The 26,012-nt window shown below is 36.9% G+C and overlaps 1 protein-coding gene across 3 annotated transcripts in view; it reads left to right on the plus strand.

The window, feature by feature from the left end:
- SLC44A1 (solute carrier family 44 member 1) overlaps nucleotides 1–26,012 on the plus strand; it is a 171,425-nt gene that overhangs the window by 95,960 nt on the left and 49,453 nt on the right. For all 3 annotated transcript variants that reach the window (XM_064490367.1, XM_064490366.1, XM_064490365.1), the window contains exons 5-12: nucleotides 1,526–1,619; nucleotides 8,620–8,789; nucleotides 10,720–10,809; nucleotides 14,875–15,014; nucleotides 16,182–16,368; nucleotides 17,331–17,496; nucleotides 18,706–18,862; nucleotides 19,589–19,672. In XM_064490367.1, coding sequence (XP_064346437.1) covers nucleotides 1,526–1,619; nucleotides 8,620–8,789; nucleotides 10,720–10,809; nucleotides 14,875–15,014; nucleotides 16,182–16,368; nucleotides 17,331–17,496; nucleotides 18,706–18,862; nucleotides 19,589–19,672 — 1,088 coding nt within the window. The remainder of the gene's footprint in view (nucleotides 1–1,525; nucleotides 1,620–8,619; nucleotides 8,790–10,719; nucleotides 10,810–14,874; nucleotides 15,015–16,181; nucleotides 16,369–17,330; nucleotides 17,497–18,705; nucleotides 18,863–19,588; nucleotides 19,673–26,012) is intronic.

Below are 26,012 nucleotides of genomic sequence, written 5' to 3' on the forward strand. Positions count from 1 at the left end.
ACTGAATTAAATGCAGGTTTGTGGTTTTCTAAAAGTTCTTTCGAGTCAAGGGACAAGATGTAAGTGAAATAAAATCTCCCAGTTTTGTTGTCCCAACAGATATTTTTTCTGTATTCCCTTCTAGTTCCTTCTCACATCCTCACATGATGTTTCCATAATTAATTCAATGTTAAAGTCTGCCTCTTCATTATATTTTAAACATTTTCCATGGTGGTACAATGTAAGAGCTCATTATTGCTATAATAAAATGCAAAGCTATTCTACTTATTTTTAATAATAGAGTATTTGACCAAATTAGCAACCTACTAAGAACTTCATTTAATGAAATACAGTTTACGTGATATAATATAGTAGGTCTCAGCAAAATCAGAACTAAAGCCTATCTCTTTAGTTAATATCTATTGTACAATGAACCTTATAGTATTCTAGTTGCTATATTACAAAGTTAGCAGGTCAGTTAAGTAAGTCGTATCAAGGATTTGGTGTACTGTATCCATCTGAATTTTGTATATTATTTAGATATATATTAACCATGTAGTCAGAGAATAACCAATCTAGGGTTGAATTTATGCCATTATAAACTATCTGAAAACTGGGAATCTTCTGATCAATTTACTGATTTTATCAGTTTGTTCAGTTTATTACAGTTGCTGTTTCTTGCCTTTTAAGTAAGAATAAAGTAATGTATTATCTGAATGCATATGTTCTATATGCAATAATGTTAAATATTTGGTAATGGAAAGCATAGGAAAGAGAGATGGCATGTGTCGTGGAAGGTGGGTTTTGTAGTCAAAGAGATCTAGGGTTTAATCCCAACTCTACTGCTCATCCTGGACAAGCTATTTGCCTTATCTCTTAGCCTCTATTTTCTCCTCTGTAAAGTACGCTTAATAATGCCTGCCTAATAGAGTTATAGGAAATGATATAGTAAACAGGTAGGATGAGAGGAGAGGCTCACCCCACCAGTGACTTTCTAAGAACTCCCTGTGTGATAGGGGAGCGTCAGTCCTACACCCATCCCAACCCTCCTCTCGGAGTGAAAAGCTTGTGTGAGGAACAGAACCAGCCTCAGATGGCCTGCTGTCAGCCTGGGTCTGGCAAAACTCTTGGTTTCTTCAAGAAGTGAATTTTATCATGTTTCTTTTTTTCCTCTGTTTGGAGACATTCCTAGACATAGTTTGGTCAGTTACAATGGAAAATGGACTCTTTACTGAAAAAAAAAAAAAGTGTGTGTTTATATGTCATCTTGTACAGAGCCTGACATTTGGCACTCAATATAGGTGGTTCTGGTACTTACTGTTATTACCTTTAATATTATTAATTAACGTTTGTACCTAAGTTACCAGAGAAGAATCTATTTCAAATGATTGAGGACTGATACTATAGACCAAATCAGACTTTTATTAATTCTATAATGTTTGAAAGTTGATGCTTGTGTATGTTAACTCAATATTAACCTATAAAATAAAATTGAATTTATTCAGACTCTGTTCTGGTGGCTAACATATAGCTTTTCTTTCAACAGGCTCAGCACTATGCAGCTACGACTTAAAGCCTTCTGAATATACTACGTCTTCAAAATCTTCTGTTCTTTGCCCCAAACTACCTGTTCCAGCGAGGTAAATTTTATTGTATTTTGTTAACTTGTGACTTTTGTTTTTGTAGATGGATTTTAAATTGTTTATGTTATTCTGAGAAAAGTCACCTGTTGCCCAAGTCCAGTACTTTTACAACAGAATTTTTAAAGTAGTAATAGAAAGACAATGTGAATTTCATATCATTTTAAAACACACGCATGCTCACAGACACAGGCAAACAACTTCCCTTATTCTCAGATATTTTAAATTTCTTTTAGGGGCTCACTTATTTTTAATGCCATAATTTTTAAGTGTACAAAGCTACTGAATCATTATAAAATCTACAACAAAATTAGAAGCCAGGTCTCACAGTCTTCAAAGATTCTTTGAAGTTGATCATACTAATATAATACTTACCAGGATTATTTTTGAACTTTCTTTATAAATTTAAAAAATATTCCAGTGATTATTCTTCATAATTTATTTCAGGCTCTTTTAGGTACATTCTCTAGAATAGGCTATTTGCCACATCTATAATAAGCTGTCTGTCTTATTCAACAAACATTTATTGTTAAGTACTTACTACATATAATGGATACAAAGATGAAATAAGAAGTGTTCTTTGTTTGGAAGGATCTCATAGGAGTTATAAATAAAGCAAATTTTAAAATTATAAATTGATTTTCTAAAGAAGGAAATACATCCTCAAGCATTGTAGAATATATCCTCAGAACTAGGTATATAGGATTTGGCACATGTCTGATCTTGAGAACCTCAGTGTGTATCACTAACCATGTATGAGATGAGTACTCCCCAGGAATACTGAATCAAACCACTTTTTATTGTCTCTCAGTATATTACAGAAAGCTATTGATTAAAGTTTTGGGACTTATCTTAAGATTCGTTTCCTTTGGCTTGCTTATGGGTTACTTTTATTTCATTAACTTGAATTTGAAATTTTTTGTTGAAAAACTGACAAAGGTATATTAGTTTAATTGATTTCCAGCACTTTTAGTCTTGTCAAGTTGCTGTTGAAATTGAAATTGAAAGCCTGTAGACGTAAAAATTGTGTGACTGTTTTAAAAGACACTAAGTAAGAGGGACCTACAAATTATGGGCTTAGACTAATAGGTTGGGAGACTCCATTCATGAAAATTGAGAATATTAGGGAAGCTGTGACAGTAGAGAAAGGAGGTCCTTTGACTAGAGGATATTATCAATGTAAAAAGCTCTGTTCTCTTTTCTACTCAACTGCTAAAGCCTGTTTTAAATGCATACTTGGAGCATAGAGCCACTATTTTAAGGCATAAACATACTAAAAAAGGATAACCAGAAGGCTGTGGTGTGAGAATGAAGTTGGTCTGCTCCTGTGTAATATGGGTAGGGTGGGGTTGGGAGCAGTTCACACTGCACATCCTCCACCTCTGACCTCTAACTCTATCATGTTGAAAGGACTGCATGTTCCTGGTTATACTGGGTGATCCAATCTTGGCTGCAGACGCATGCATCTCATATGTAGTGTCCTAGGGGCATTCCCTAGGAGACACAACATAGAATTAGGAGCTTGGATTTTAGAGATGGACACATGCGGCTTCTAACAAGGTTTTCCACTAATGTCTCAGTAATCCAAGATGCAGTGACGAACCTATTCCATCTGAAAACTGACCAATACTACGTTTATACTGTATTTAAAGATCCTCGTGTTTTACTCAACTTAGTATTTCACAATCTAAGTATCTCATCATTTTTGTCTGAACTCAGCCTGTTGGAAAGTAAAAGAGAAGAAACAGTTGATAGAAGGAAAGCAAATTAGGACCTTGTAAATATCATCTAGTATTTGGCAAGCAAAGTGAAAAGATCCGAAAACAAGAATAAATTTGTTTGAATAAAAAACTTAGGACACTACCCTGTTCCACACATAGTATTAGATACCATATCTCCAAAGATGAGTAAAATCTAAATAATCTCTGTCCTTAAAAACAGTAGAGGGACTATGCTTTGGTTGACTTTTTATATACACAAAAAGGCCAGCTCTAGGCAAACCTGTGATGCAGGCAAATGGCCCTCAGCATGTTTGCTGTCCTTCTGGGAGCACAGCAGAGGGACAGAAAGAACTAAACTTTGAGTCCAGATAGGCCTGGGGCCGAATTCTTTGCTACCACTTTCTATTTGTCAGTTTAAGCAAGTCTGCTAAGCTCCCAGTAAACCAAGTTTCCTCATATGTAAAAACGCAGTATCATTACCTCTCCCATGGAATTGTTGTAAGAATTAAATAAGATAATATGTGTTAAATAGCCATTGTTGTGCTTGGCATTTGGTTTAGGGAGTATTATTTCTCTCAACTTCTAGAGCCTTCCCCTTTCGCCCAAGATTCTTGAGTACCCAGGCACCTTCTGCAGCTGAAGGTAGAGTCCCTTTTAGAGAAAAGCAGTTGTAAACTAATTTTCAGGAAAACACTAGTGCTACATAATTACCAAATGGTTACTATTCCTAAGAGCTTTTGAATTTGAAAAGCAGATGCCTTGAAAAGACCATATTGTATCCACACTGAGAACTCTTATGCTGACATGCTAAGCATGGTAGCATTAGGGAGTGTAGCCAGCCCTTATACTTAAAATGCTTAAATATTTAGGTATAGCTAGAGAAAACTGCAACACTAGAAACACTTACATACATTCAGTTTATTCATCAAATACTTACTTTGGTACTTTTCGATGCCAGAAAGAATACTAGGTTGGGGGATTAATAACGTGATATGGAAATGAGAAACTAATAGCCAAGAAAAAAATATTATCTATTCATATTTTTTAAATGGTGGATTCAAAGTAAAATAACATTTATAAATCATCTGCTGGGTGTCGAGCGCCATATTGAGTTTCTCACATGCATTATCTCATTTAACCAACACTAAAGCCTGTAAGGATATTGTCCCTAGTTTACACATGAGGAAATAGAAGATAAGAGAGGTTAAATGGGTTACCTAAGGCTGCACAACTGATTGTTGGGAATTGGAATTTGAATTTAAGATCTTACAAAGTCTATAGCACAGTTAGTTTGAAGGGAGAAAAAAGGAGTATAGGAATGAAAGAAGAGAGAAAAGAAATGAAATATGTGAAAATCCCTTCAAGTTGCCGTTAGATTCTTGATTGCTTATTTTCTGCCTTTGCTGTGCTGTAGACATACTGCCAGAACCTTTTTATTGTTATCCTTTATCAAATAAAACTTTTAATTAGGGATCATGCGTAATTGTTTATTTATAACCTGAAGTTTTAAAATAATTGTGTGAGACGCAAAACTTCTGCCTTCTCTCATGAAGGCATATGGACAAGAGATATTAGGCATTGTCATCATAGCTCGTTAACTGTGATAGTGTGGGCTTAAGGGCAAATGGACAATATGTTTGCCAAGGTAAGATACAATTTTCCTACGAGTGGCTAATTTTAAAAAAATCTTTAAAAGACTCAGTATAAATTCATTCTGTTCTTGTTGACTGTTGTTTCAGTAATGTGAAACAGCATCAGTTCCTAATGGGACAACAGTGACTTAAAGATCCAGTATTCTGTGGGCTTCAGCAGGTAGAAAAACTTACTCTAAGTAGAATTCTTTATGTGTGTCCTCTTAATTGAGAAGCAACAAATTGTGTCACTTAGGTTAGGCACTAAAGTAGAAATGATCTCATATACTAGGTTCTCAGAAGTACTATTTTCCAAGAGGTATGTAAAATCAGCTAACTCATTTCATCTTAAATTCATTATATCATATGGATTTAAATGGTAAAATATGAGACAAACCATTTCAATGCCATGGTTACTTAGATTTTTCTAATAAGGAAGTAATTCAAGTATTAAATACTCATGGCTAGCCAAGTTGTTTTTATTTGGGAAAGAGTTGAGTTGAGAAAAAGAGTGACAAAGGAATCTAGTACTTTTTACTTGAAAGCTAAGTATTTAATTTCACTTTTGATACGATGTCCAAATATTCTCTTTTGTTTGCCTTCTATTTCTGATATTCCTTACCACTAAGAGCAGGCTTTGACCATCAGCTATACAGTATAGTTAATCAGCTTGTGCTATATTTATACCTTCCAATTTAGAGCTGTCAGGTTTTTGTTTTTTGTTTTTAACTGACATAGATTGAATTATAAGGTAAGGGACTGTGGTGGTTTTGCTCCACTTCTTTGAAGGTTCCTTGTCAAAGTACTCTTTCTAATTGGCCAAGTATTTATATGGTATACAGGTGACTTGACAGGGCAAGTTCAGAGGTGATATTACTCAGCATTTCCTTGTAAATTAAAATGAAAGATTAGAATTTTAAGAGTATAATCCTACCCTTTTCAAATCATCTATCCTCATTAGCAGTCTGAAAAGCAGAAAAATACTAACGCTATTGGGCATCCTGCTTCTATTAATGTAGAATCATTAAATTATGGGTGGATATTATTATTATTATTATTATTATTATTATTATTATTATTATTATTATTATTATTATTATTATTATTATTATTATTAATGTGAAAAGGCTTACAGAGGAAGGACTTACTCCTACCCTTTCAGCTAGCAGATGGAGGAACTGAGAGAGATATGAAGTGACACGCAGCTGTGAATCACCCAAGGCTTTTGAGCCCAAGTTCAGTCTTTTCTTCGTCCTAGATTCCATTCTCTTTTGGAAATGATGTGTATTTCTCTGAGCACAAAAATACATCAACGTGCTGTTAGGATATGGGAAGATTTATTAGGTGGAGCTACCTCTGGACAGAGATAAAGTTCACTCATGGTTACATGACTGGATAAAAGGACAGGAGAGCAGGGCCAAGAAAACTGGTGAATATTAAAAACAGTGTATCAGTATCTTTAAGGTGGTTGTACTTTGTGGTCAAGGTTGAGGGCAAGTGAGTTAAACAGAGACAACATCAGAGATGTTAGATAGATCAAGCAGATGCAGATGTAGATAGTCTTGGAGCAGAGGAGGACTTCAGTTTTGAAGGATAGAGAACCAGGCCTATAGTTAAAAATGTGGTTAGAAGTCCTTAGACAGGTACGCTAACCTGACAGGGTCAGTATCCAGACAGCATCAGGGTAAAAACTGTTGTAGGTCACCACACAGTTGTCTGTCCCAAATTAGCCTCCGTTGACTAAGAACTTATAGTTAATCTTTTTTTTTATTCTTTCCTGTAATATTTCTAAGTAAATCTATTTCATTTAAAAGTATTCTGTAATTTAATATCTTTTTTAAATCATTAGTGAAACCACTTTTGGTCAAAGACCGATGACTTACATACCTGTAATTCAAGCATTACTCAGAATACTCTAGCTTTCTGCAGTTTCTGACAAAATAGCAAATCTTAACTTTGTATTAACTTGAACCAACACCGTTTTGGAGGAATACACAAATATATGCACATATCATAAGAGGTAATTTTTTTAAATGAACATTTAAGTCATATTGTCACATCATTATTTTTGGATACATTTTATTCTGAAGCAGTTAACTAAAGTAAGGCTAGATCTTTAAAATTATATTATTTTATTGCTCCGCGAAGTTTAACAGCATGGAAGATGTTGCTTATTCTTACTTACGGTGGGGCTCATGTACCAACATTTAAGGAAAACCAACATATAGTCCACTTATGTTCTTACTGTTTTTTGAGGAAGGATCCAGAGATAGTATTTTGCTCTGAGTCATACAAAGTTGCTTTGCTGAAATTAGAAACCTTGGGATTTGGTGCTGAACCATGTAATCTTATTCATCATTTGACCAAAATACAGTGCCAATCAAGAATGAGAACACACTTATATCAGTCCAGTCAAAATGTTATGTTAGAACTGTGACTGATAGTCCTACAAATAATTCTAGAAATGTGGGATTCATGTTGGTAATGACTAAATTTTACCCTAATACACACATAGGTATGTGTTTATGCATGGGCACACATAGGGGATCTTTTAGAATCCAAACAAATTACGACTGAGGGCATGTTCATAGAGCTTTGCATAAAATCTTTCATTTGTTAGATGTATACTACCTTCTCAGAAGCCAAAATAGAATGGTGTTATAACAAACCATATTATGTCACAGTTCATACATAGTTATGTTCCTTCACAAGTAAAAGCTGCAGTCAGTATAAGCCTGATATAATTGATTACCTCTTTTGGGGGCACAAATAATCTCATCATCATCATAATAGTAATAATAACAACAACAACAACAACAACAACAACAACAACATATAAGAAGAAAAGAAAATAGCCTAGAATCCCATGACCCTAATAAATCAGAGTTTTTTCATTTGTTTGTAATTTTTTCTGTTCTCTTCTTATGTATATATATCTTTTATACAGAGATATAATCATCACATTAGATATAAATTTGGGGGTTCTTTTCTTCCCTTTTACTATGATAAGTTTTTCCATACGTTAGTATTCATAGCTATTGTTTCAAACAGCTGCATATTATGCTGTATGTTGATGTCTTGGTATGACTAATTTGTTTGAGAGTTATTAAGCTTGTGCCCCCAAACACTTTTTTTAATCCAAGGTTTTTGTAAGGTGTTCTTCTAGAGGAAATACTCTATTAATGATGACACATTTCAAGCAAAAGCATGTGTCTTTTATTTTTAAATGGCTTATGGCAAAGATTCATTTTCAGTTCAGTGAAGTATATGTTTGTAAGTTTTGTCATCTGCCCCTTGATTAATAGATGTGTAGGCTGAGGAGTTTTTTAAGTGTTTGGTTTTGCTTTTGGTAGTTGTGTATGTGTGTGTATATGTGTGTGTGTGTGTGTTTCTTTTCAGAAGGGGCGGGTAATGTCTTCTGTTGGAATATGCACTCCACCCTCTTTGGTAAGGCTTGTGGTAAGATTTGCATCACGCCCCATGACAGTCATCTTCATAGCATTAGGCTCACAGCTCTTAGCTCCCATATGATGTGTGGAGGGTGGAGTGTATTGCAGTCATATTCACCTTTCATTTGTGTGTTTGATGTGGCATTTATATTAAGTAGGAGTAATTTTTTTTCTGATTTTTTTTTTCTTGTGTCACCAGTGCACCTATTCCATTCTTCCATCGCTGTGCTCCTGTGAACATTTCCTGCTATGCCAAGTTTGCAGAGGCCCTGATCACCTTTGTCAGTGACAATAGTGTCTTACACAGGCTGATTAGTGGAGTAATGACCAGCAAAGAAATTATATTGGGACTTTGCTTGTTATCACTAGGTAATTGTTTTTCTCATTATTAGCTATTGCATAGTACTGCAGTAGAAGACTGTTCTGTCCTTTAACCAAAATATGAGTACTGCTGGGGATACTTGTAAATTGCTTAATTTCCCGTCGCCAAAATAATTGTTTCAGATTATATATAGTTATAAATATATACATATTTAAAATATATATAGAGAGAGATATCTGAAACTCATTTCCCTTCTTTTTTGTCTCATCGGAGAAAACTAGTGTTTTCCCAGACTTCGGTTACTAAGTCATAATAACCTTTAATGTGGTAATAGGAGGCTTCTTTTAATGAAACAAGACCTCTTTGTTTTTCATTATGATTCCAAAAGGCTTACTTGCTTATAAGAAGAGGCCACATATAGAACACAGATTTCTGATAATATTACTTTTGGATTATGTAATTTTTTTTTCATTGCTACAATTTACAATATCACTGTATTGCTGGAAAAAATTAAGAAATCTCCACTTGCTAGCTGTTGAATTTTTTGGTCAATAAATAGATAATAAAATAAATAAAATCAAATAAATGTTATTTTCAAGATGTAAACTCCCTGTATTATCCTAGAACTATATGCAGCCATATCAGAATTTACAGACTTTTTTTAGTTGGGAGAAGTAAACTGTGATAGAAACCAAACAACTATTTCATTATATAAGTAAAATGAGTATTTAATGCCTGTTAACACCAATTATAGTCATTGAGAAGACTAGCTGTATTTCTGTCTTGTCATTAGAGAGTATTTTCTTTTTGCTTAGGTAGTACTTGACTCAGTTGAAATAATGCTGTCCATATGAAAAGCTATTTCTGTGATATTTGAAACGCTCCCATCTGTTTTTGGTTCCCGTACATTTATTGCAAATGTGAGTACCTTAATAATGTTACCTAGTCACAGATCCCAACCATTTATTTGACTTTGCAAGTGACCCAAGGAAACTTGACTGTTAGTCTAGCTTTATATAAAAATTATTTGGTTTCTGAACTAGTTGAATACTTTAATCAAGGAAAAAATCCAAACCTAAAAGTAATGCTAATAATGTTGTTAAGCCATTGGAATTCCATTTTTTATTAGAATGGTTCTCTTTTGAGGTTTAAGATCTTTATTCATTTGTTTATGAAATGAGACTTTGGATAATTAAAAATGAACAAATTATGATTTCAGAAATGAATTTCCCCATGCAAGGGCTGAATCTCAGTTTGAGATTTTCACTCAAGATTTTGGCATGTTGGAATTTAGCTTGGGATGGGTAGAGGAGTTGGCTAACTAACTCAGACTAAGCTTTGCTCCTTTTTGAAGAGCTTCTCTATCAGGACCCCTGACCCCAGTTGAGAAGTAAGGTCAGAGGAATTTTGGCTCCAGAATATTGCTCTATAGAGTCAGACCATCTCTTAGAGTTTTACAGGAGAAACAACCAAAGAAAGATAAATACCATCTAGCTTGTTGATTGAACATCAAAATCGGTCCTGAAATGCATAAATGACTAAAGGAAGTGTAGCACCTAATTTAACCGATCTCTGTCTACCTGTGGTAATATTTCTGGTCACCACCATGGCATGTCATTTTCTACACTTTGTGTGTTGGCGTATATGTTTGCATGCAAGTTCTGATGTCTTCCCGTGGTGAATCCACAACAGTTCTGTGCTGTTTTTGAGTCACCATGTCCATTTGCCTGTATTCTTTTCTGTCGTTTATAAACCCACAGTTACGTGGTTTGGTTTCACGTGATGCTGTTCAAGTGGCAGAAGTACCAAAGTCAAGTACAAGCAGCCAGTTTCCTTTTCACCTAAATTGGGGTCATGAACTTGTCAATAGCAACAAATTATTTTCCTAGGAGAAAACAATTGAAAGAGAATTTCACTTTTTATTTTCCATTGTTTTCAAATGATATTCTGTGTGTTCTCTGTTTATCTTCCCTACAGTTCTGTCCATGATTTTGATGGTGATAATCAGGTATATATCAAGAATACTTGTGTGGATCTTAACAATTCTGGTCATCCTGGGTTCTCTTGGTAAGCTGTTTTTCCTTTGTTTTGTAGTAATTAGAATGGAGAGTTAAAGTTTGCTTTTAACAATGCCTCAATTCGGAACTACTTTGGCTATTTTAAATAATTTTCTTTTTGCTTATAAACTGTAAAGACTGGTAAATGGATTACATTTAAGTTCGTTCACTGTGAGATCACTAAATCACATAAAATGGCAAGGTAAGTGGCTTTTGGAATAAAAGCAAGTGGAATTATTTTTTAAAGGGTGTCAGGGTTGGGGGCGGCTAACATTTTTCTGTCCGTGTCAGTTTTGGGGGAAAGAGCCCAAGAGAAAAGGAGTCAATTGAGGCTCTGTTCTGCTTCTTGCTCTGGAATTTTCACTTGATTCTTCCCGTGCTCCCTCCTTGCAAGTGAAGGGACCCTTTCCTTTTATCTTCCACTTTTTTAAGGACTGACTCAACCATTAAGTTGTTGAAGTTCTTTCTGGTTGAAAAATTTTCCTGGCAAGATAACTTTGTGTATGTGTTTAAAAATTTTATTACTCATTTTTCTGTCTTTTGACATTCTATTTTCTGTTTTTGTTTTAGTGTTTCTGATGAAAACTTCTGGGTTTTCTGTGTTTATTGCCTTTAAAAAATTTCCCCCTACTAATTATAATTGTGATACCTAACTACTTCTGTGGTAGAGAACAGAAATATAAGAATTTTCACCCTTGCTTTGAATGGTATACATTTTATTTTTATTTCTGCAGTTAGTAACCTATACATTTTCAGAAAATATTATTTAATCTAGAATCCTGTAATTAGTAAAGGCTGAAATGAAACGATATTTGTTGAGTTTTCCCCTCCCTCCTTTAAATTTAGCATAAAACTTTCTTCATTGTCAACCCTACTCCCTTCCGCCCACTCCCACTTTTTAGCTCTTATTAAATAGTCAGAGTTTTTTTATTCAGGTTTTTATTAAAGTTAAAATATTATTGACATACTCCATCTTTTTACTCACAGTTCTGGAGGCTGGGAAGTCCAAGATAGGGCACCAGCAGATTTGCTGTCTGGTGAAGGCCAGCTTCCTGGTTCCAGCCATCTGATTGCTGCGTCATCACAGGGCTGGGTGGGGGAAGGAGCTCTCCGAGGTCTCCTTTATAGGGGCACTACTCCCATTCACGGAGGCTCCACTCTTACGACCTAATCACCTTCAGAGGCCCCACCTCCAAATACTGTTGCATCCGGGACTAGGATTTCAATATATGGGTTTTGAGGAGATGCAAACATTCAGCTCATAACAGACAGATAACTTTTACAGTAAAAGTAGATTTGAATCCCAGCTCTGCCACGTACCCAGTATGTGGTATTTGGCATGCTACTGAACTTCCCTAAATTTCAATTTCATCATTTGTAAAGTGGAGCTAATAATACCCACCTAACAGTGTTGTGATTAAATATGGTCATGTCTGTTTGTGCTAATTCCTGGCACAAATTTAAATGTTTAATACATGAAACCTACTGTGGGTGTTGTGAGCAATCTCCTCCTTGATGCCATCACTATTATCTCATTATATTTTTCATGAGTTTCAGCCTTTCTTTCAACTTTTTATTTTTGTTTGTAGAGAGCATATTTTATTCCATTTTTTGAGGATATTAAACAGTTTTCCAAACAGTTTTCTTATACTGTCAAGATTCCAAAATGGAAATAGTATTTCCTTTTCTCTGAAATGTTTTTCATAAACTCATGGTTGTTTTGATGTGTTTACTCATGTTCAACAAGAAAAATTCATGCTTAATGTTTGCCAACAGGTAAAGCTGGAATTCCCTTTGACAATATTCACTCTTGACTTGAGTGCAGATGGCGGTCAGGCTGATTTACACAGATTTCAGACCAGTTGCTTATCTCCCAGGCATCTATCTTGTCCACCTGTGTGTACAGCTCTCTACTCTGAATCTTCCGTTTCCTCACCAGCCCTACAAAACTTTGCTGTATGATCTGGTGCCCAGCTCCTCCTCTGCTCACATCTCTTACACTTTCCCTGTTGCTCATTGCTGTAGCCCCAGTGGCCTCCTCCTTTCTCTCCTGCCAGGCATGGCCCCAACTCAGCATCTTACATCTTGCTATTACCTCTTGCCTGGAACACTCTTTTCCTTAGGTAGTTTCATAGACTGCTTTCTCCTTGTCTTTGATTCTTTTGCTCACATGTCACCTCACCCCAGGGAGGCCCTGCCTGCCTAGCTTATATAAACTTGTACCACCTTCCCAACCCCAGCACTTTCTATCCCCCTTACTAGGCAGCTTTTTTTTTTCCTTAGACTTAATATACAATGTTTTTACTTGTTTCCTTATTTTTTTTTAACATTTTTTTATTGAGTTATAGTCATTTTACAATGTTGTGTCAAATTACAGGGTAGAGCACAATTTTTCAGTTATACATGAACATACATATATTCATTGTCACATTTTTTTTTTCACTATGAGCTACCACAAGATCTTGTATATATTTCCCTGTGCTGTACAGTATAATCTTGTTTATCTGTTCTACATTTTGAAATCCCAGTCTGTCCCTTTCCACCCCCCGCCCCCTTGGCAACCACAAGTTTGTATTCTATGTCTATGAGTCTGTTTCTGCTTTGTATTTATCTTCTTTTTCTTTTCTTCTTTTTCTTTTCTTCTTTTTTTTTTTTTTTAGATTCCACATATGAGCAATCTCATATGGTATTTTTCTTTCTCTTTCTGGCTTACTTCACTTAGAATGACATTCTCCAGGGACATCCATGTTGCTGCAAATGGTGTTATGTTGTTGTTTTTATGGCTGAATAGTATTCCATTGCATAAATATACCACATCTTCTTTATCCAGTCATCTGTTGATGGACATTTAGGCTGTTTCCATGTCTTGGCTATTGTAAATAGTTCTGCTATGAACATTGGGGTGCTGGTGTCTTTCTGAAGTAGGGTTCCTTCTGGATATATGCCCAGGAGCGGGATTCCTGGGTCATATGGTAAGTCTATTCCTAGTCTTTTGAGGAATCTCCATACTGTTTTCCACAGTGGCTGCACCAAACTGCATTCCCACCAGCAGTGTGGGAGGGTTCCCTTTTCTCCACAGCCTCTCCAGCATTTGTCATTTGTGGACTTTTGAATGATGGCCATTCTGGCTGGTGTGAGGTGATACCTCGTCATAGTTTTGATTAATATACAGTGTTTTTACTTGTTTCCTTATTTTTTTGTTTCCCCATTACTATATACGCTCCATAAGAGATGAAGGTGGGGGCTTGGTTTTGTTCACCGCTCTATCCTCAGCACCTAGAACAGTGGATGCTGGAGGCATTCAGAGTGTCTGCTGAATGGACTGAATAAAAGCATCTGATGCAGCTCTCTTACATGGAGGCAGGTGGACCTCCCCCTTCAGTCTGGATCTCAGAATCTCTGAACCAGTGATGGAGATAAAAATCCCCATCCCTAGCACTCACTGCTTTCAAGCTATCAAAGATTTCCTGTCTTTGTTCCTACCTTTGGTGGGAACTACTCTTTTGATCTTCATTTACTCATTGTACAGATACTTCCTCAGCTGCATGAGTGTGTCAGCACTAGGCACTGGGGTTACTGTGATGAGTACAACAGAGGAGATCTTTCTCTTCTTCAACTTCATTACTGACTTCTGTGACCCTTCCCTGCTTCCTACAGGCCTAACTTAAACAGGCTCTGAGGCTCTCTTTGTGACCAGTTCCTCTAAGGTGCATCTGTCCTTGCTGGCTCTCTCTCAGCTTATAATAATCAATAAACAATAAACAGTAATAATAAATAAAGATAAAAACTTAAAGTAAACATTAAAAAATAATAAAAATAAACAATAAGAAATACAATTGAAGGAAATTTATTTGATACACTGAAAGATTTATAAGTGCCTAATGTGGAAGATGATAGTGGAGTAACTGGAGTTCCCCTTACGCTGGGAAAGAGTTACAGCCACGCACCTCCAGCCAAATGGGTTGTTGCTGCATTAGTCCATGGTGGTGTATAAGGAGGGTCCGGAAAATGGAAGGTTTATGTTACACACTTTCTTGTGCTAATTATTGCAAAAACAATTGTTTTTTGCCTCCAGGTGGCACAGGTGTACTGTGGTGGCTGTATGCAAAGCAAAGACGGTCTCCCAAAGAAGCAGTTATCCCTGAACAGCTTCAGATAGCTGAGGACAATCTGCGGGCCCTCCTCATCTATGCCATTTCAGCTACAGTGTTCACGGTGAGCACAGGCCTAGGCGTATCTTTCAGGTTTATGTTTTTATTTACAGATCACTTAAGGAAGCAGAAACTCACTCCTAGCTATTACATGCCAAACCCTGATCCCTGTTAGGGAAAATCTCTGCCCAGAGTGTATGACATACTCAAAAGTCTTCAGAAGGTTTCCCTAATTGATAAATGCTATCTGATGTGACATTTTGTTCTGCACTGTCTTTTTTTCTTAAGGGGGAGGGTAATTAAGTTTATTTTTTTAATGGAGGTATTGGGGTTGAACCCAGTACCTTGTGCATGCTAAGCATGCGCTCTACCACTGAGCAGAACTGCTCGATAAGCCATGTCGTGCCATTCCATTTACTTAGTCACTAATTATTTTCCCATTTTTTTCTTTTAAACTTTTAGCAACATTATTTCAGAAATACAGGTGAACTGTGCCGCCCAGCCACGATACAGTAAAATTATTAATTAACATTTGGTTAAATTATCTATATTCCTATCCTTGGTTCATCTCCTCTCTGAAAAAAGGGGAAAAAAATCTCAGTCCACTTCTTGGAGCAATCCCAGGCTTTTCATTGAGCATTAGAAATAAAAAATAAAGTCACCATAAAACTGTTGGTGCCAAAAGATATTTGTTTGCTATCATTGTACAAATATTTGCTAATCATCTTTCAAGTACACTTCTCTGCGCCAGGTGCCAGGGCAGAGTTGGGGGTGATAAAGGGCAAATTTAACAAGGACCCTGCTCTTAAGGTGCTCTAGGTCCAGGAAGGGAGATGAGGTACATGTCTCTCTGCTTTTGTAGTCACGGCATGTGGACTTCCCTGTTTTCAGAATGACAAGCATGTATCTGTTCAAACAAATTAAGAGTCTCATCCTGACGACAAACAACACGTTTTGATTTGTAATGAGTGGAAAAAGTAGAAGAATTCAAGGATGTATTAATAAACTGAGAAATCCTTCTATGTTTAGTTTTAAAGGACATTTTCAATATATAATTTAAAATGATAAATGCTGCAAGAGAGATACAGACCACGAATCATTGAGATTTGAAGAACGATGCTTTCCCATTTAGAAGTGAAGGGTTATGTTAAAATTTTCCACCGTTGTTTAGTTTCTGTTTTTACTGCTGAAAACAGCAGCTAGAACCTTTCCCTCCTTTCTCTCCGTACAGGTTATCTTGTTCCTGATAATGCTGGTTATGCGCAAACGGGTTGCTCTCACCATCGCCTTGTTCCATGTGGCCGGCAAGGTCTTCATTCACTTGCCACTGCTAGTCTTCCAACCCTTTTGGACTTTCTTTGCTCTGGTCCTATTTTGGGTGTACTGGATCATGACACTTCTTTTTCTTGGCACTGCTGGTAAGAAAACATGTTGCTTCTTTCTTTTAGTGATGAATCTGATTTGCATCAAAATACTTTAAGACATCAGAGAGATGTCATTCTTAAGACATTTATGGACCAAGGTCTAATCTCCATCAGAACCAGCAGTGGTTATGGCTCTCAATAACACATTCCCTGTTTGTGATTTTTAGATCATCCTAGCACAGTGAGTCTAAACCAGGTAGGGCCTGAAATCACATCCTAGTTTTGTTTTGAGATGGTGGTGGATTTGAAGTAAGCTCCTGTACTGACTCAGACATCTGGATCCATTCTAAGAGGAACTAATGAATCCAGTGGCGCTCTGGAGTTGCCTCCAACCCTAGTTATGGCCAAAGGTCAACTTGCTTCCTTGGGACTTCCTAGTTTGGAAATGACCTGAAACTAGGTAGAGCTAATGATGATACAGTTCATAGTCAAGACTCTCAGAGCTGCTTGTCGCCATACTTATTATCGAAGGTTATGTCTAAATGAAATTAATTATGAGGAGGGTGTAAGGATAGTAAGCTTATATGTAAGTTCTCTGGCCATTCAGCACACCATCACCAATGGACAATAAAATTAATTTCTATACCTGGCTAATAATTTAGGTCTATAATTATTGGACAAGTAATAACCTCTGAAAAAACACTGAAGTGTTTGAAAAGTCATGCCTAAACTAAGTAACTGATAGTGTGGTAAGAACTATATTCAAATAGAACGACTTTTAAAAACTGTATATATGCCTTTGAGGAAAACAAAGTGCTCAGTTGTACAGTGTTTGGCTTCACAACTTTTAAAGTGGTAATTATTTTTGTCCCTTAATGAAATAGCACTGTGATCATAAAGTCAGTGGTTTGGGGGTAGGGCATATTGTTGGAAATCAGATTAGTCTCCTACATTTAATAGCCATATTTATTGGTTTACACTTTATATGCTTCTTTCCTTCCTTGGTATTTTCCTAGGCAGTGCTGTTCAGAATGACCAAGGCTTTGTGGAGTTCAGAGTTTCTGGGCCTCTGCAGTACATGTGGTGGTATCATTTGGTGGGCCTGATTTGGATCAGTGAGTTTATTCTGGCGTGTCAGCAGATGACTGTGGCGGGAGCTGTGGTGACCTACTATTTTACTAGGTAAGAATTTATACATGTCGGAAAACTTAATTTGCACCAACATGGATGGACCTAGAGGGTATTATGCTAAGTGAAAGAAGTCAGACGGAGAAAGACAAATAACATAGAATTTCACTTGTATGTGGAATCCAAAATACAAAGCAGATGAACAGACATAACAAAACAGAAACAGACTCATAGATACAGAGAACAATCAGGTGGTTGCCAGAGGGGAGAGGGGGGTAAGAGGGGGATGAGTGAAATAGGTGAGGGAGATGAAGAGATGCAGACCTCCAGGTACAAAATAAGCGCATCACAGGGATGAAGAGCATAGCATGGGGAATACGGTCAGCAATATTATAATAACTTGTATGGTGACAGAGGGTACCTAGACTTACTGTGGTGATCCTTTTGTGCTGTGTAGAATTATTGAATCACTGTGTTATGTATCTAGAACTAACACAGTGTTGTAGGTCAGTTATACTTTAAAAAAAAAAAAAAGAAAAGAAAACTTAAGATCATCTAAATGATTGTGCCTGAAGGAAATGGAACGGAGGCTGGTAAGACTTCCATTTCTTTGAAAAGTAATTGGAAGTGAATATGACAAAACGTTTAATTGATAATTCTGCAAAGTAGGAAAATGGGAGGTTGTTATTTCATTTTTTATACTCTTCTGTAACTTTCTCAAAAAATTAGAACGACAGGTCATAATATAAATTAAATTAGCAGAAGAATAAATCTCATTGTGGTATCTTATATACTTTTGCTTTATATAAAACTCCATCAAAAGGACACCAAGTCTTTTTTAATTTCTATGGATCAGAACAAGTATTGTGACTTCCTTTCCTAACTTCAGAGCTGAATATACAGTGTAGACTTCATAGTTTTCTGTTAGAATGAGGTGCCAGATCTAGATAGACTGTCTTTTTAAGTTCCATCATCTGACTGTACAATTAACCCCACAATTATTTACTAATAAGATTGGTCAAAGCACAGTTTTATTTAACTTAAAGTATTAGAGCATAAGAACCCTGTGAAACTACCATAGAGAAATGAAACATTAATTTTATATGGTACATCTGTGGCATTTGTATTACTTTGTCATTTTGTCATAGAGCTAGAAAAAGAAAAAATGAACTAATTTTTCACTGAATTGGATTCTAAACCATCTCTGGGTTTCCAGCCTGGTCTAGCCTTTAATTGTCTTTTTTTTGGTCACTTTTAAAATAGGGATAAAAGGAATTTGCCATTTACACCTATTCTGGCATCAGTGAATCGCCTTATTCGTTATCACCTTGGTACTGTGGCAAAAGGATCTTTCATTATCACATTAGTCAAAATTCCACGAATGATCCTTATGTATATTCACAGTCAGCTCAAAGGAAAGGTAAGGAAAAAAATGTTTCTGGACTTTCTGTGGGCACGTTCCAGACTTCATTTCTGCATGGAGCAAAGCTCCAGTGATGTTAAGCCCAAGTGTGAATGTTTTTTTCAGAGATCCTGCCAAGTAGCACCCATTTCTTCCTCCTTGTCTCCCACTCTTGCACCCTGTACCCTCTGGCAAAATCCGTCTAACCACTGGTTTCCCAAAATGTCCTGTGCTTCTCTTGCTCTTTGTGGACTCGCACACCTTCCTCCTTGGAACCTCCTCCCTACCCTTGACTGTGGAAATAACATGCATTTCAGCATAGCTTAGCTCAAATGCCACCGCCTCCTGGAAACCTTCCCTGACTCCTCTCACCTCCCTAGTGAAGTCTTCTCTCTCTCTCTCTCTCTTCTCCACTCCCATAGCGCTAGTATCTGTATTGTATTCTGATTCTAACCTTTGTTATGTTTAGCACTTTTTTCTTTCTCCTACCAGATCATAAGCTCCTTGTTGGTTTTATACACTTTACTCTGTCTTATATGCAATAGGTTACTAAGTCAATGTTGAATTCAACTGATTAAATATAATTCAGCCATTACATTTTGAGGTAACAAAGGGTGAGTGTGGAGGCTTTGAAGCATGAATTGTGATTTTTTTTTTAATTTTTATTTTTCTAACATTAGCAATATTCTGTATGATGGTTTGATTCTTTGGCCTTTAATTATTTCAATTTTTCATCCTTTCCAGGAAAATGCTTGTGCTCGATGTGTGCTGAAATCTTGCATTTGTTGCCTTTGGTGTCTTGAAAAGTGCCTAAATTACTTAAATCAGGTAAAATATTTTAAAAATACATCTAACATTCACTTTCAAAGACAGGTTCATTGTTTCTTCTTCCAAGATTGAACTTAGTTAAAAAATGTTTTGTTTTTCTCATGGTGGTGTACATTGTGCCTTGATCAGGTATAGCTACTTCAATCATACTCTTATTTTTAAAAGTAATATGTGTTCTCACCAAGGCTTATTATTAATTAATTATAACACATTGATAAAATATCATGAGGGTTCATCTTTCAGGAAAGGCATTTATTTCTTATTCCTTAATTCATGTCCTTTCATCTTTGATTTTCCCTAAGAATCTGTCTACTGTAGCCATTGTTCTTTTAATGTTGTTTGAAAGCTTTAGTGGAAAGTTGTTGTGACACTCCTTTTTTGCAACTGTCTGCTATTGTTCAAAGCTAGTATGCTCTGTATGCTGATTTTTTTGGTTGGCGGGGAGGCCAGCTGCTGAAGACTATGGCACTGGCCTGGGAAATATTATCATAGAAAGTATTGTTTCTAAGATCAAATGGAGGAATTGGTACTTGTGGGATAACAGTTCTTAGGAGAGTGGGTTGGTGCTCTGTCTTTCTGTTTCTGAGTGTATAGGAATCTCTCTGAAGCAATCTTTTTTATCTTGGGTTTTTTGGGGTTTTTTGTTTTGTTTTGTTTTGTTTTTTCTTTTTAAGCCACTTTTCTCCATTCCCTGAAAATCAATTCTAATTTACTGATGCCCTCATCTAATAGACCAAAGATAAAAACTGACTTTCTCACCGTTTACCTTTAAGTGATGGAAGAATAGCATTGCACTTTCTGTTCACTCACGGGCTGTCAACGGGTGAGAGTCCTGTGGCCACGGTGTTGAGCATGCCTGGGGCTTGCTTTCCTGGAGTTCTATGGTTAATATAAAAAAGTAGGCATGACATTTCATTAGCAAGATGCATTCTAGTAGATCATAATACTCTAAGAATGTAAATTATTTGGAAGGTCATTATTAAAATAATCAGTAACAGCCACAACAATCTGAAAAATTACATTTGTTCAAATTGGTTTTGGGACCAAGTCATCTTTATCAAAAAGTTGATGGATGCACTGAGGATAATCATCATGACATTTTGCACCTGTCGCTAAATAGCTTATTTTCAGAGACAGATGCTAACCCCAGCTCTCTGTTTTCAGTTCCTACTACCTTCCCATGTTGGTCTTTTTTGTATAGGTTTTGTCCATTTTGGATCTTCTTTAGGGAGGCATGATGTTTGAAGATTCAAGGAAAGCATTAAGATGGTAGTAAATCTAATATGTGAGCAAAAGTTTAAGGAGAGTGATTCTGAACTAATACGTGACAGTTCTCTTGGGGAATTTGAAGTGTTGTGTTATGGAGACTGATGACCACTGGTACTTCATGTCTCCTGTTTTCATAGGAATTTTATTTGAAATGAGGTCAACATATTGAAGACATTAGAAAACTTCCTGTCATGACAAGTTAAGCATCAGAACCAGTTGCCAGTGGAATCTTTTTAACCCTTGTTCTGTGAAATGTTTCAGAGCTGGGTGGGCACCCATCTGTTTGAAGTTATTTAAGATGGTGCGGATCATGGCGGTACTGAATACCAGAGACTTTTCCAAAATTCAAATTCAAAACAGTTTGGTATAGGAGTATGATCTGCTTGTGCAAGAAGGGACCCTCTTCTTGTGGTATCCCACACAGTCGGCTCTTGTAAGCTTAATGCTCACCTAGAGATGAAGCCATAGCTGGCACCAAGATGCTAGAGTCGGCCCACGCCTTTGGTTCTGTCTCCTTTATTTATCATTGCTTTCTGAAAATGAAGTCTGTTTTCCCATACACATAGGAGTGAGTCCACACATTTATAGCCTTGTTGGAGAAGGTACAGTGGATAATGGGGGGGGGGGGGCTGTACAGTATAGAGAGCCCAGATGTTGAAGATGCATTTCAGTTACCAGCAGTGTAACTGTTTGGCAAGCTCAGTGAAACCTCTTGAGTCTCGATTTCCTTCTTCAGTAAAGGGAGAAAAATATACCTGTCCTCAGAGGCTGTAGGTAAGGATGGAGTATAGTACAGGTAAATCAATGCTTGGGGCATGTAGCCCTCGTCAGGCACCTCGTCAGTGCTGCTGTCACTCTCCCCCTGCCCCATTTAATGTTTTTTATAAAGAACTCCCATGTTTTACTCTAAGATAAGTGAGCTATGGTAAAGATAATTCAAAAGGTAGTTCTAAGAATGATTCCATTTTCTCTAAAAATAAATGTAATACAAAATACTGAAGAGTTTGGAAAACCAAGACAAGAGCAAAACATCACCTGTGATCTCACCGTGCTAACATAGCACTTACTTTCATTAAAACACTTACTAGCTTTGAGGAGAAGTTTGCAGTATTTCACTTCGGTGTGGACATGTCTGAGAAGCCCTCATCTGTAAAATGGGGCCAATAATATCGTTTACAGTGCCTGTTACCATGAGGGTGAAGAGTCCACCGTGCTCCTAGTATGTGCTTGGACACAGCGAGTCCTCAGTGAGTGGCAAATTTTATCCTATAGTACTGGCCACAGTAAGTTTCTTTTACATTTTTATGATGTGCAGCAGTTTTTATTTGGTCTGTTAGGTCTGTTCAACTTTTCATTCATGGTTTCTTACTTGGCTTTCATTCTTAAAACGTTTTTCCCCACCTCAAGATCAAATATATTCTAGCATTTTTCCTTAGATTCCTTTAGAGGTTCGTCCTTCCTTTCTTCCTCTCTTTCTCTCTTTCTTTCTTTCTTTTCTTTCTTTTCTTTCTCTCTCTCTCTCTTTTTTTTAAAATAAACTCTTTAGTTTATCTGGGATTTAATCAGTGGTCCCAGGACCAGTTAGTGTTTAATCTATCCTTTCTTCTGCTGTGAAATTTCGGCTTAATCATACATTTAATATATCATACTTAAGTCTGTCTTTGGATTTTCTTTTCTGTACCATTGATCTGCCTATTCTTCTGCCAGTACGGGAATATTTAATTAGTATAGCTCCATTATATATCTCAAGTATCTTATGATGTGAATCTCATTCTTATTTTTCAAAGATTCCTTATCACCTGTTTACTCTTTAAGATCATCTTTAGAATATTCAGTAGACAACAGTGAAATAATACTACTAATTATAGTACAGGCTAGCATTTATTGAGCACTTACTGTGTGCCAGGCAGTGTGGCTCACATTGCTCACATTTCACATGCAGACTCTCCCATTTGGAGTTCTGTTTTGTGTAGTACTCTTTGAAAATGGTTAACAATGAGTTTGTTAATGGCCCTTTGCATCCTTTGCCTCCTATCCTTTCTTTTGCTTCCACTCCTGAGATCAGCATACAATCTGAAGTCAAAAGCCTTGAGCAGGACAGGACAACGCAAACCCCTGCAGGGCCAGTTGAGGTCTCCATTACATCACTCATGTAAATGAGTGCAGGTGCAGCAGCCAGGGCCCACAGCAATAGAGAGCGGTAGAGACTGTGGAAAACTGGAGGGCTCATATTCCATCCAAGAGGACAGTTACTACTTAGCTTTAGTGTACTGTCAGTTTCTAACTCTTCCAGTTTTCTGAGAGAACCCAGAATTCTGAATACCTGCATTTTATATCCTGCTATTAAAATGTTGACAACTAATAAGAAAGGAATAACTCTGAGTAAGACCAAGCAAACATTGTATGATCTTTGGGCCACACAGTGTGATTTATCGATGAGCCACCAATTTGCTGCCACCGCTTTAGAGAATGTAGAGAATACTAGTAGTGAAGAGTGTTGACACGGGGTGTCAGGGGGAGACTGGAGCATTGTGCAGCGCGGTATGAAGTTCCATAGTCCCAAACCATGCATTAGTGCCAAACAGCATGGAAAATACAGCTGGCTTCAAAGAAGAGCTTTTGATTTTTTAAATAAGCCATTCAATATTTATGGCATGGGTGCTAGAGTTTTGCAAATAAACAGAGTGAACTGTGAACTGTTCTTTGTTTCTGCAGTTGCATATCTTAATGGCACAGGAAAGTGGTTGTAAATCAGATCTAACAGGTAGAATTCACTTTAGGTAGAGAGATTGTTACAACTAGAATCTGTTTCTTTTGGGCATTGGATTACTCAGGCCTTGGTTTACCTTGACACTGTTTGAAGATGTACATTTAACCCTGGAGGGTATCTGCTCTCTGGATGATAAGCTCTTAAGATTATAAAGCTTTTCTCTACATAGTATGAGTGGGAGTTATTTTTTGAGCACCTACTTAAATCCTTGATGCTACACTAAGCATGTTATATAGATTATTACTTTCTCTCTATAGCTCTGTAAGGAAGGCACATTTCCTCTGTTTTATATATGAGAAAATTGAACCTGGTAGCTTGTGGCATATCACATGACCTAGGGGTAGAAAAAGTTTTCAGATTTAAGGTTGCCTAGATCTTGTCATGGTAACACATTGCTTCCTACAGTTGACCCTTGAACAGCACAGTTTTAAATTGTGTGGGTCTACTTATACACGAATTTTTTCCAATAAATACTACAGTACTGCACAATCCACTGTTGATTGTATCCGTGGGTGCAGGAACCATAGATAAAGACTGTAAAGTTATATGCAGATTTTTGACTGTGTGGAGAGCTGGCATCCTAACTATCCCTCGTTGTTCAAGGGTCAACCTGAATACATGCTTTTGTGCAACTTAAAGAAAACTTATAATAGTTTATTATAGAGAATATACAAACATCTCAAACTTTCCTGTTTCATGCTGTAAACTAAGACAAGTGATGACTTTAAATACAATATTTAAATTAGGATTTGCAACGTATTTTTAATTTTTATGCCCCTTAAAAAGTGTAAGAATTTAGAACCAAACTCAATGAAATATTTGGTACAGATTGAACTCTGTGCCCCCTCCATCCCTCACTCAAAATAAGAAAGGGATTATTTTAGTCACTGTTCCCCTTGTTTAATGTGTAATGATCCACACACAGAGTTGCAAATACCTGTTCCCCCTTTCCTACCATTGCTGTCTAGCTTGCCCCTCTTAAGTGAGTTACTATGTAAAGATTTTCAACTTTAAGAGAAATTCTAGGTCCTTAAGTAAAGAAAAGAATAAAGGTGTGAAAATGTGGAAGCTGTGCTCTGGAACAGGTGGCTGCGCAGGCCTGGGTTACCTGCATGGCGACCCTCTGCCCTAACAGATTTTCTTCCACTTGACCAGTATTTTTCATCATAACCTGTCACACAAAAATGCACACACCAGGGACCACTTGGCTAACAGGCATCCTTTTAAACAGATTCCTGGATGGTGATCATCCTTTATCTTGCTTCTGAGAATCAAATAGTCTTTAAGCCTACAGCCTGCCTGAGCAGGTGTTGGGCATGGGCGAAATGTCAATCATCCATTCCTCTCTCTGGGCAGTTCAGCTCAAGATCAGAAAGGCTGTCAGGGAAGAAGGTAGGTGGGCTCTAAGAATCTCAACTAAGAAGTCTGCAGAAAGCTCAGGGAACATTTATTAGGGAAAGCCACAAAGGGCTCAGAATTTCTTGAGAACCTTGGTGTGAATCCTTTGGACCAAGAGGTATAGCAGCAGAGGGAAATTTCAATGGCCTGCTATGATCTGTAGCACATTGTTCTTCCTGAAGAGGTTGTCTTGACCTTTGTGCATCACATGCAGCTCATCTTCCTGCCTTGGGAGCGGGAGAAAGTTTATGAAATACCCACTTTTTTCAGTTAGGTTGACTAAAAAGGAGCTGCGTAGATCTGTAGGAATACTGCCAAGAAGGCTAAATTTCTATGAGCATATCCAACCCTGGAACTATAAGGCATGAAGAAAAGAAATCATTGCTGCCTCCTTTCATGTCTACAAATAAATAGGCTTTTGCTCTAAAAGTAGATGAAATGAGTGGGGCTTGCAGGGTGGGGAGAGAAGAAAGAAGCAGCAGAGGAAGAAGAATAATTTTCACATAAACTGAAGCTTCTGAAAATTAACAAGAGCAACAAAAAACTTAGTTTGGAAGCATTGGGCCTGCTTCTGGACTCAGCTGGTCTGCTGATAAGAGAGGACAGAGATTGGAGATGTGTGGATTCTCTCTTGCTTCTGTCTCTTTTTTCAAGGAAAGTTATGTTCAAACTGGAAAGGGCAGAGCAACATAGTTTAATTGTTAGTCCTCATTGAGGGGGTGGGATTTAAGACAATACCTCATTGATTTAAGTGGGTTATCCAATATCCTGGATTCTAGACATATAATGCTTTTTTTTATATCAGAGTTAATATATGTGTGTTTGTGTGTGTGTGTTTATAGTTTGTATACAGAGTATGTATATAGTTAATATGGTAAAGTATTTTCCCCTGAAAAACCTATT

Source organism: Camelus dromedarius, chromosome 10 (assembly GCF_036321535.1).
Source record: "Camelus dromedarius isolate mCamDro1 chromosome 10, mCamDro1.pat, whole genome shotgun sequence".
Classification (NCBI taxonomy): Eukaryota; Metazoa; Chordata; class Mammalia; order Artiodactyla; family Camelidae; genus Camelus; species Camelus dromedarius.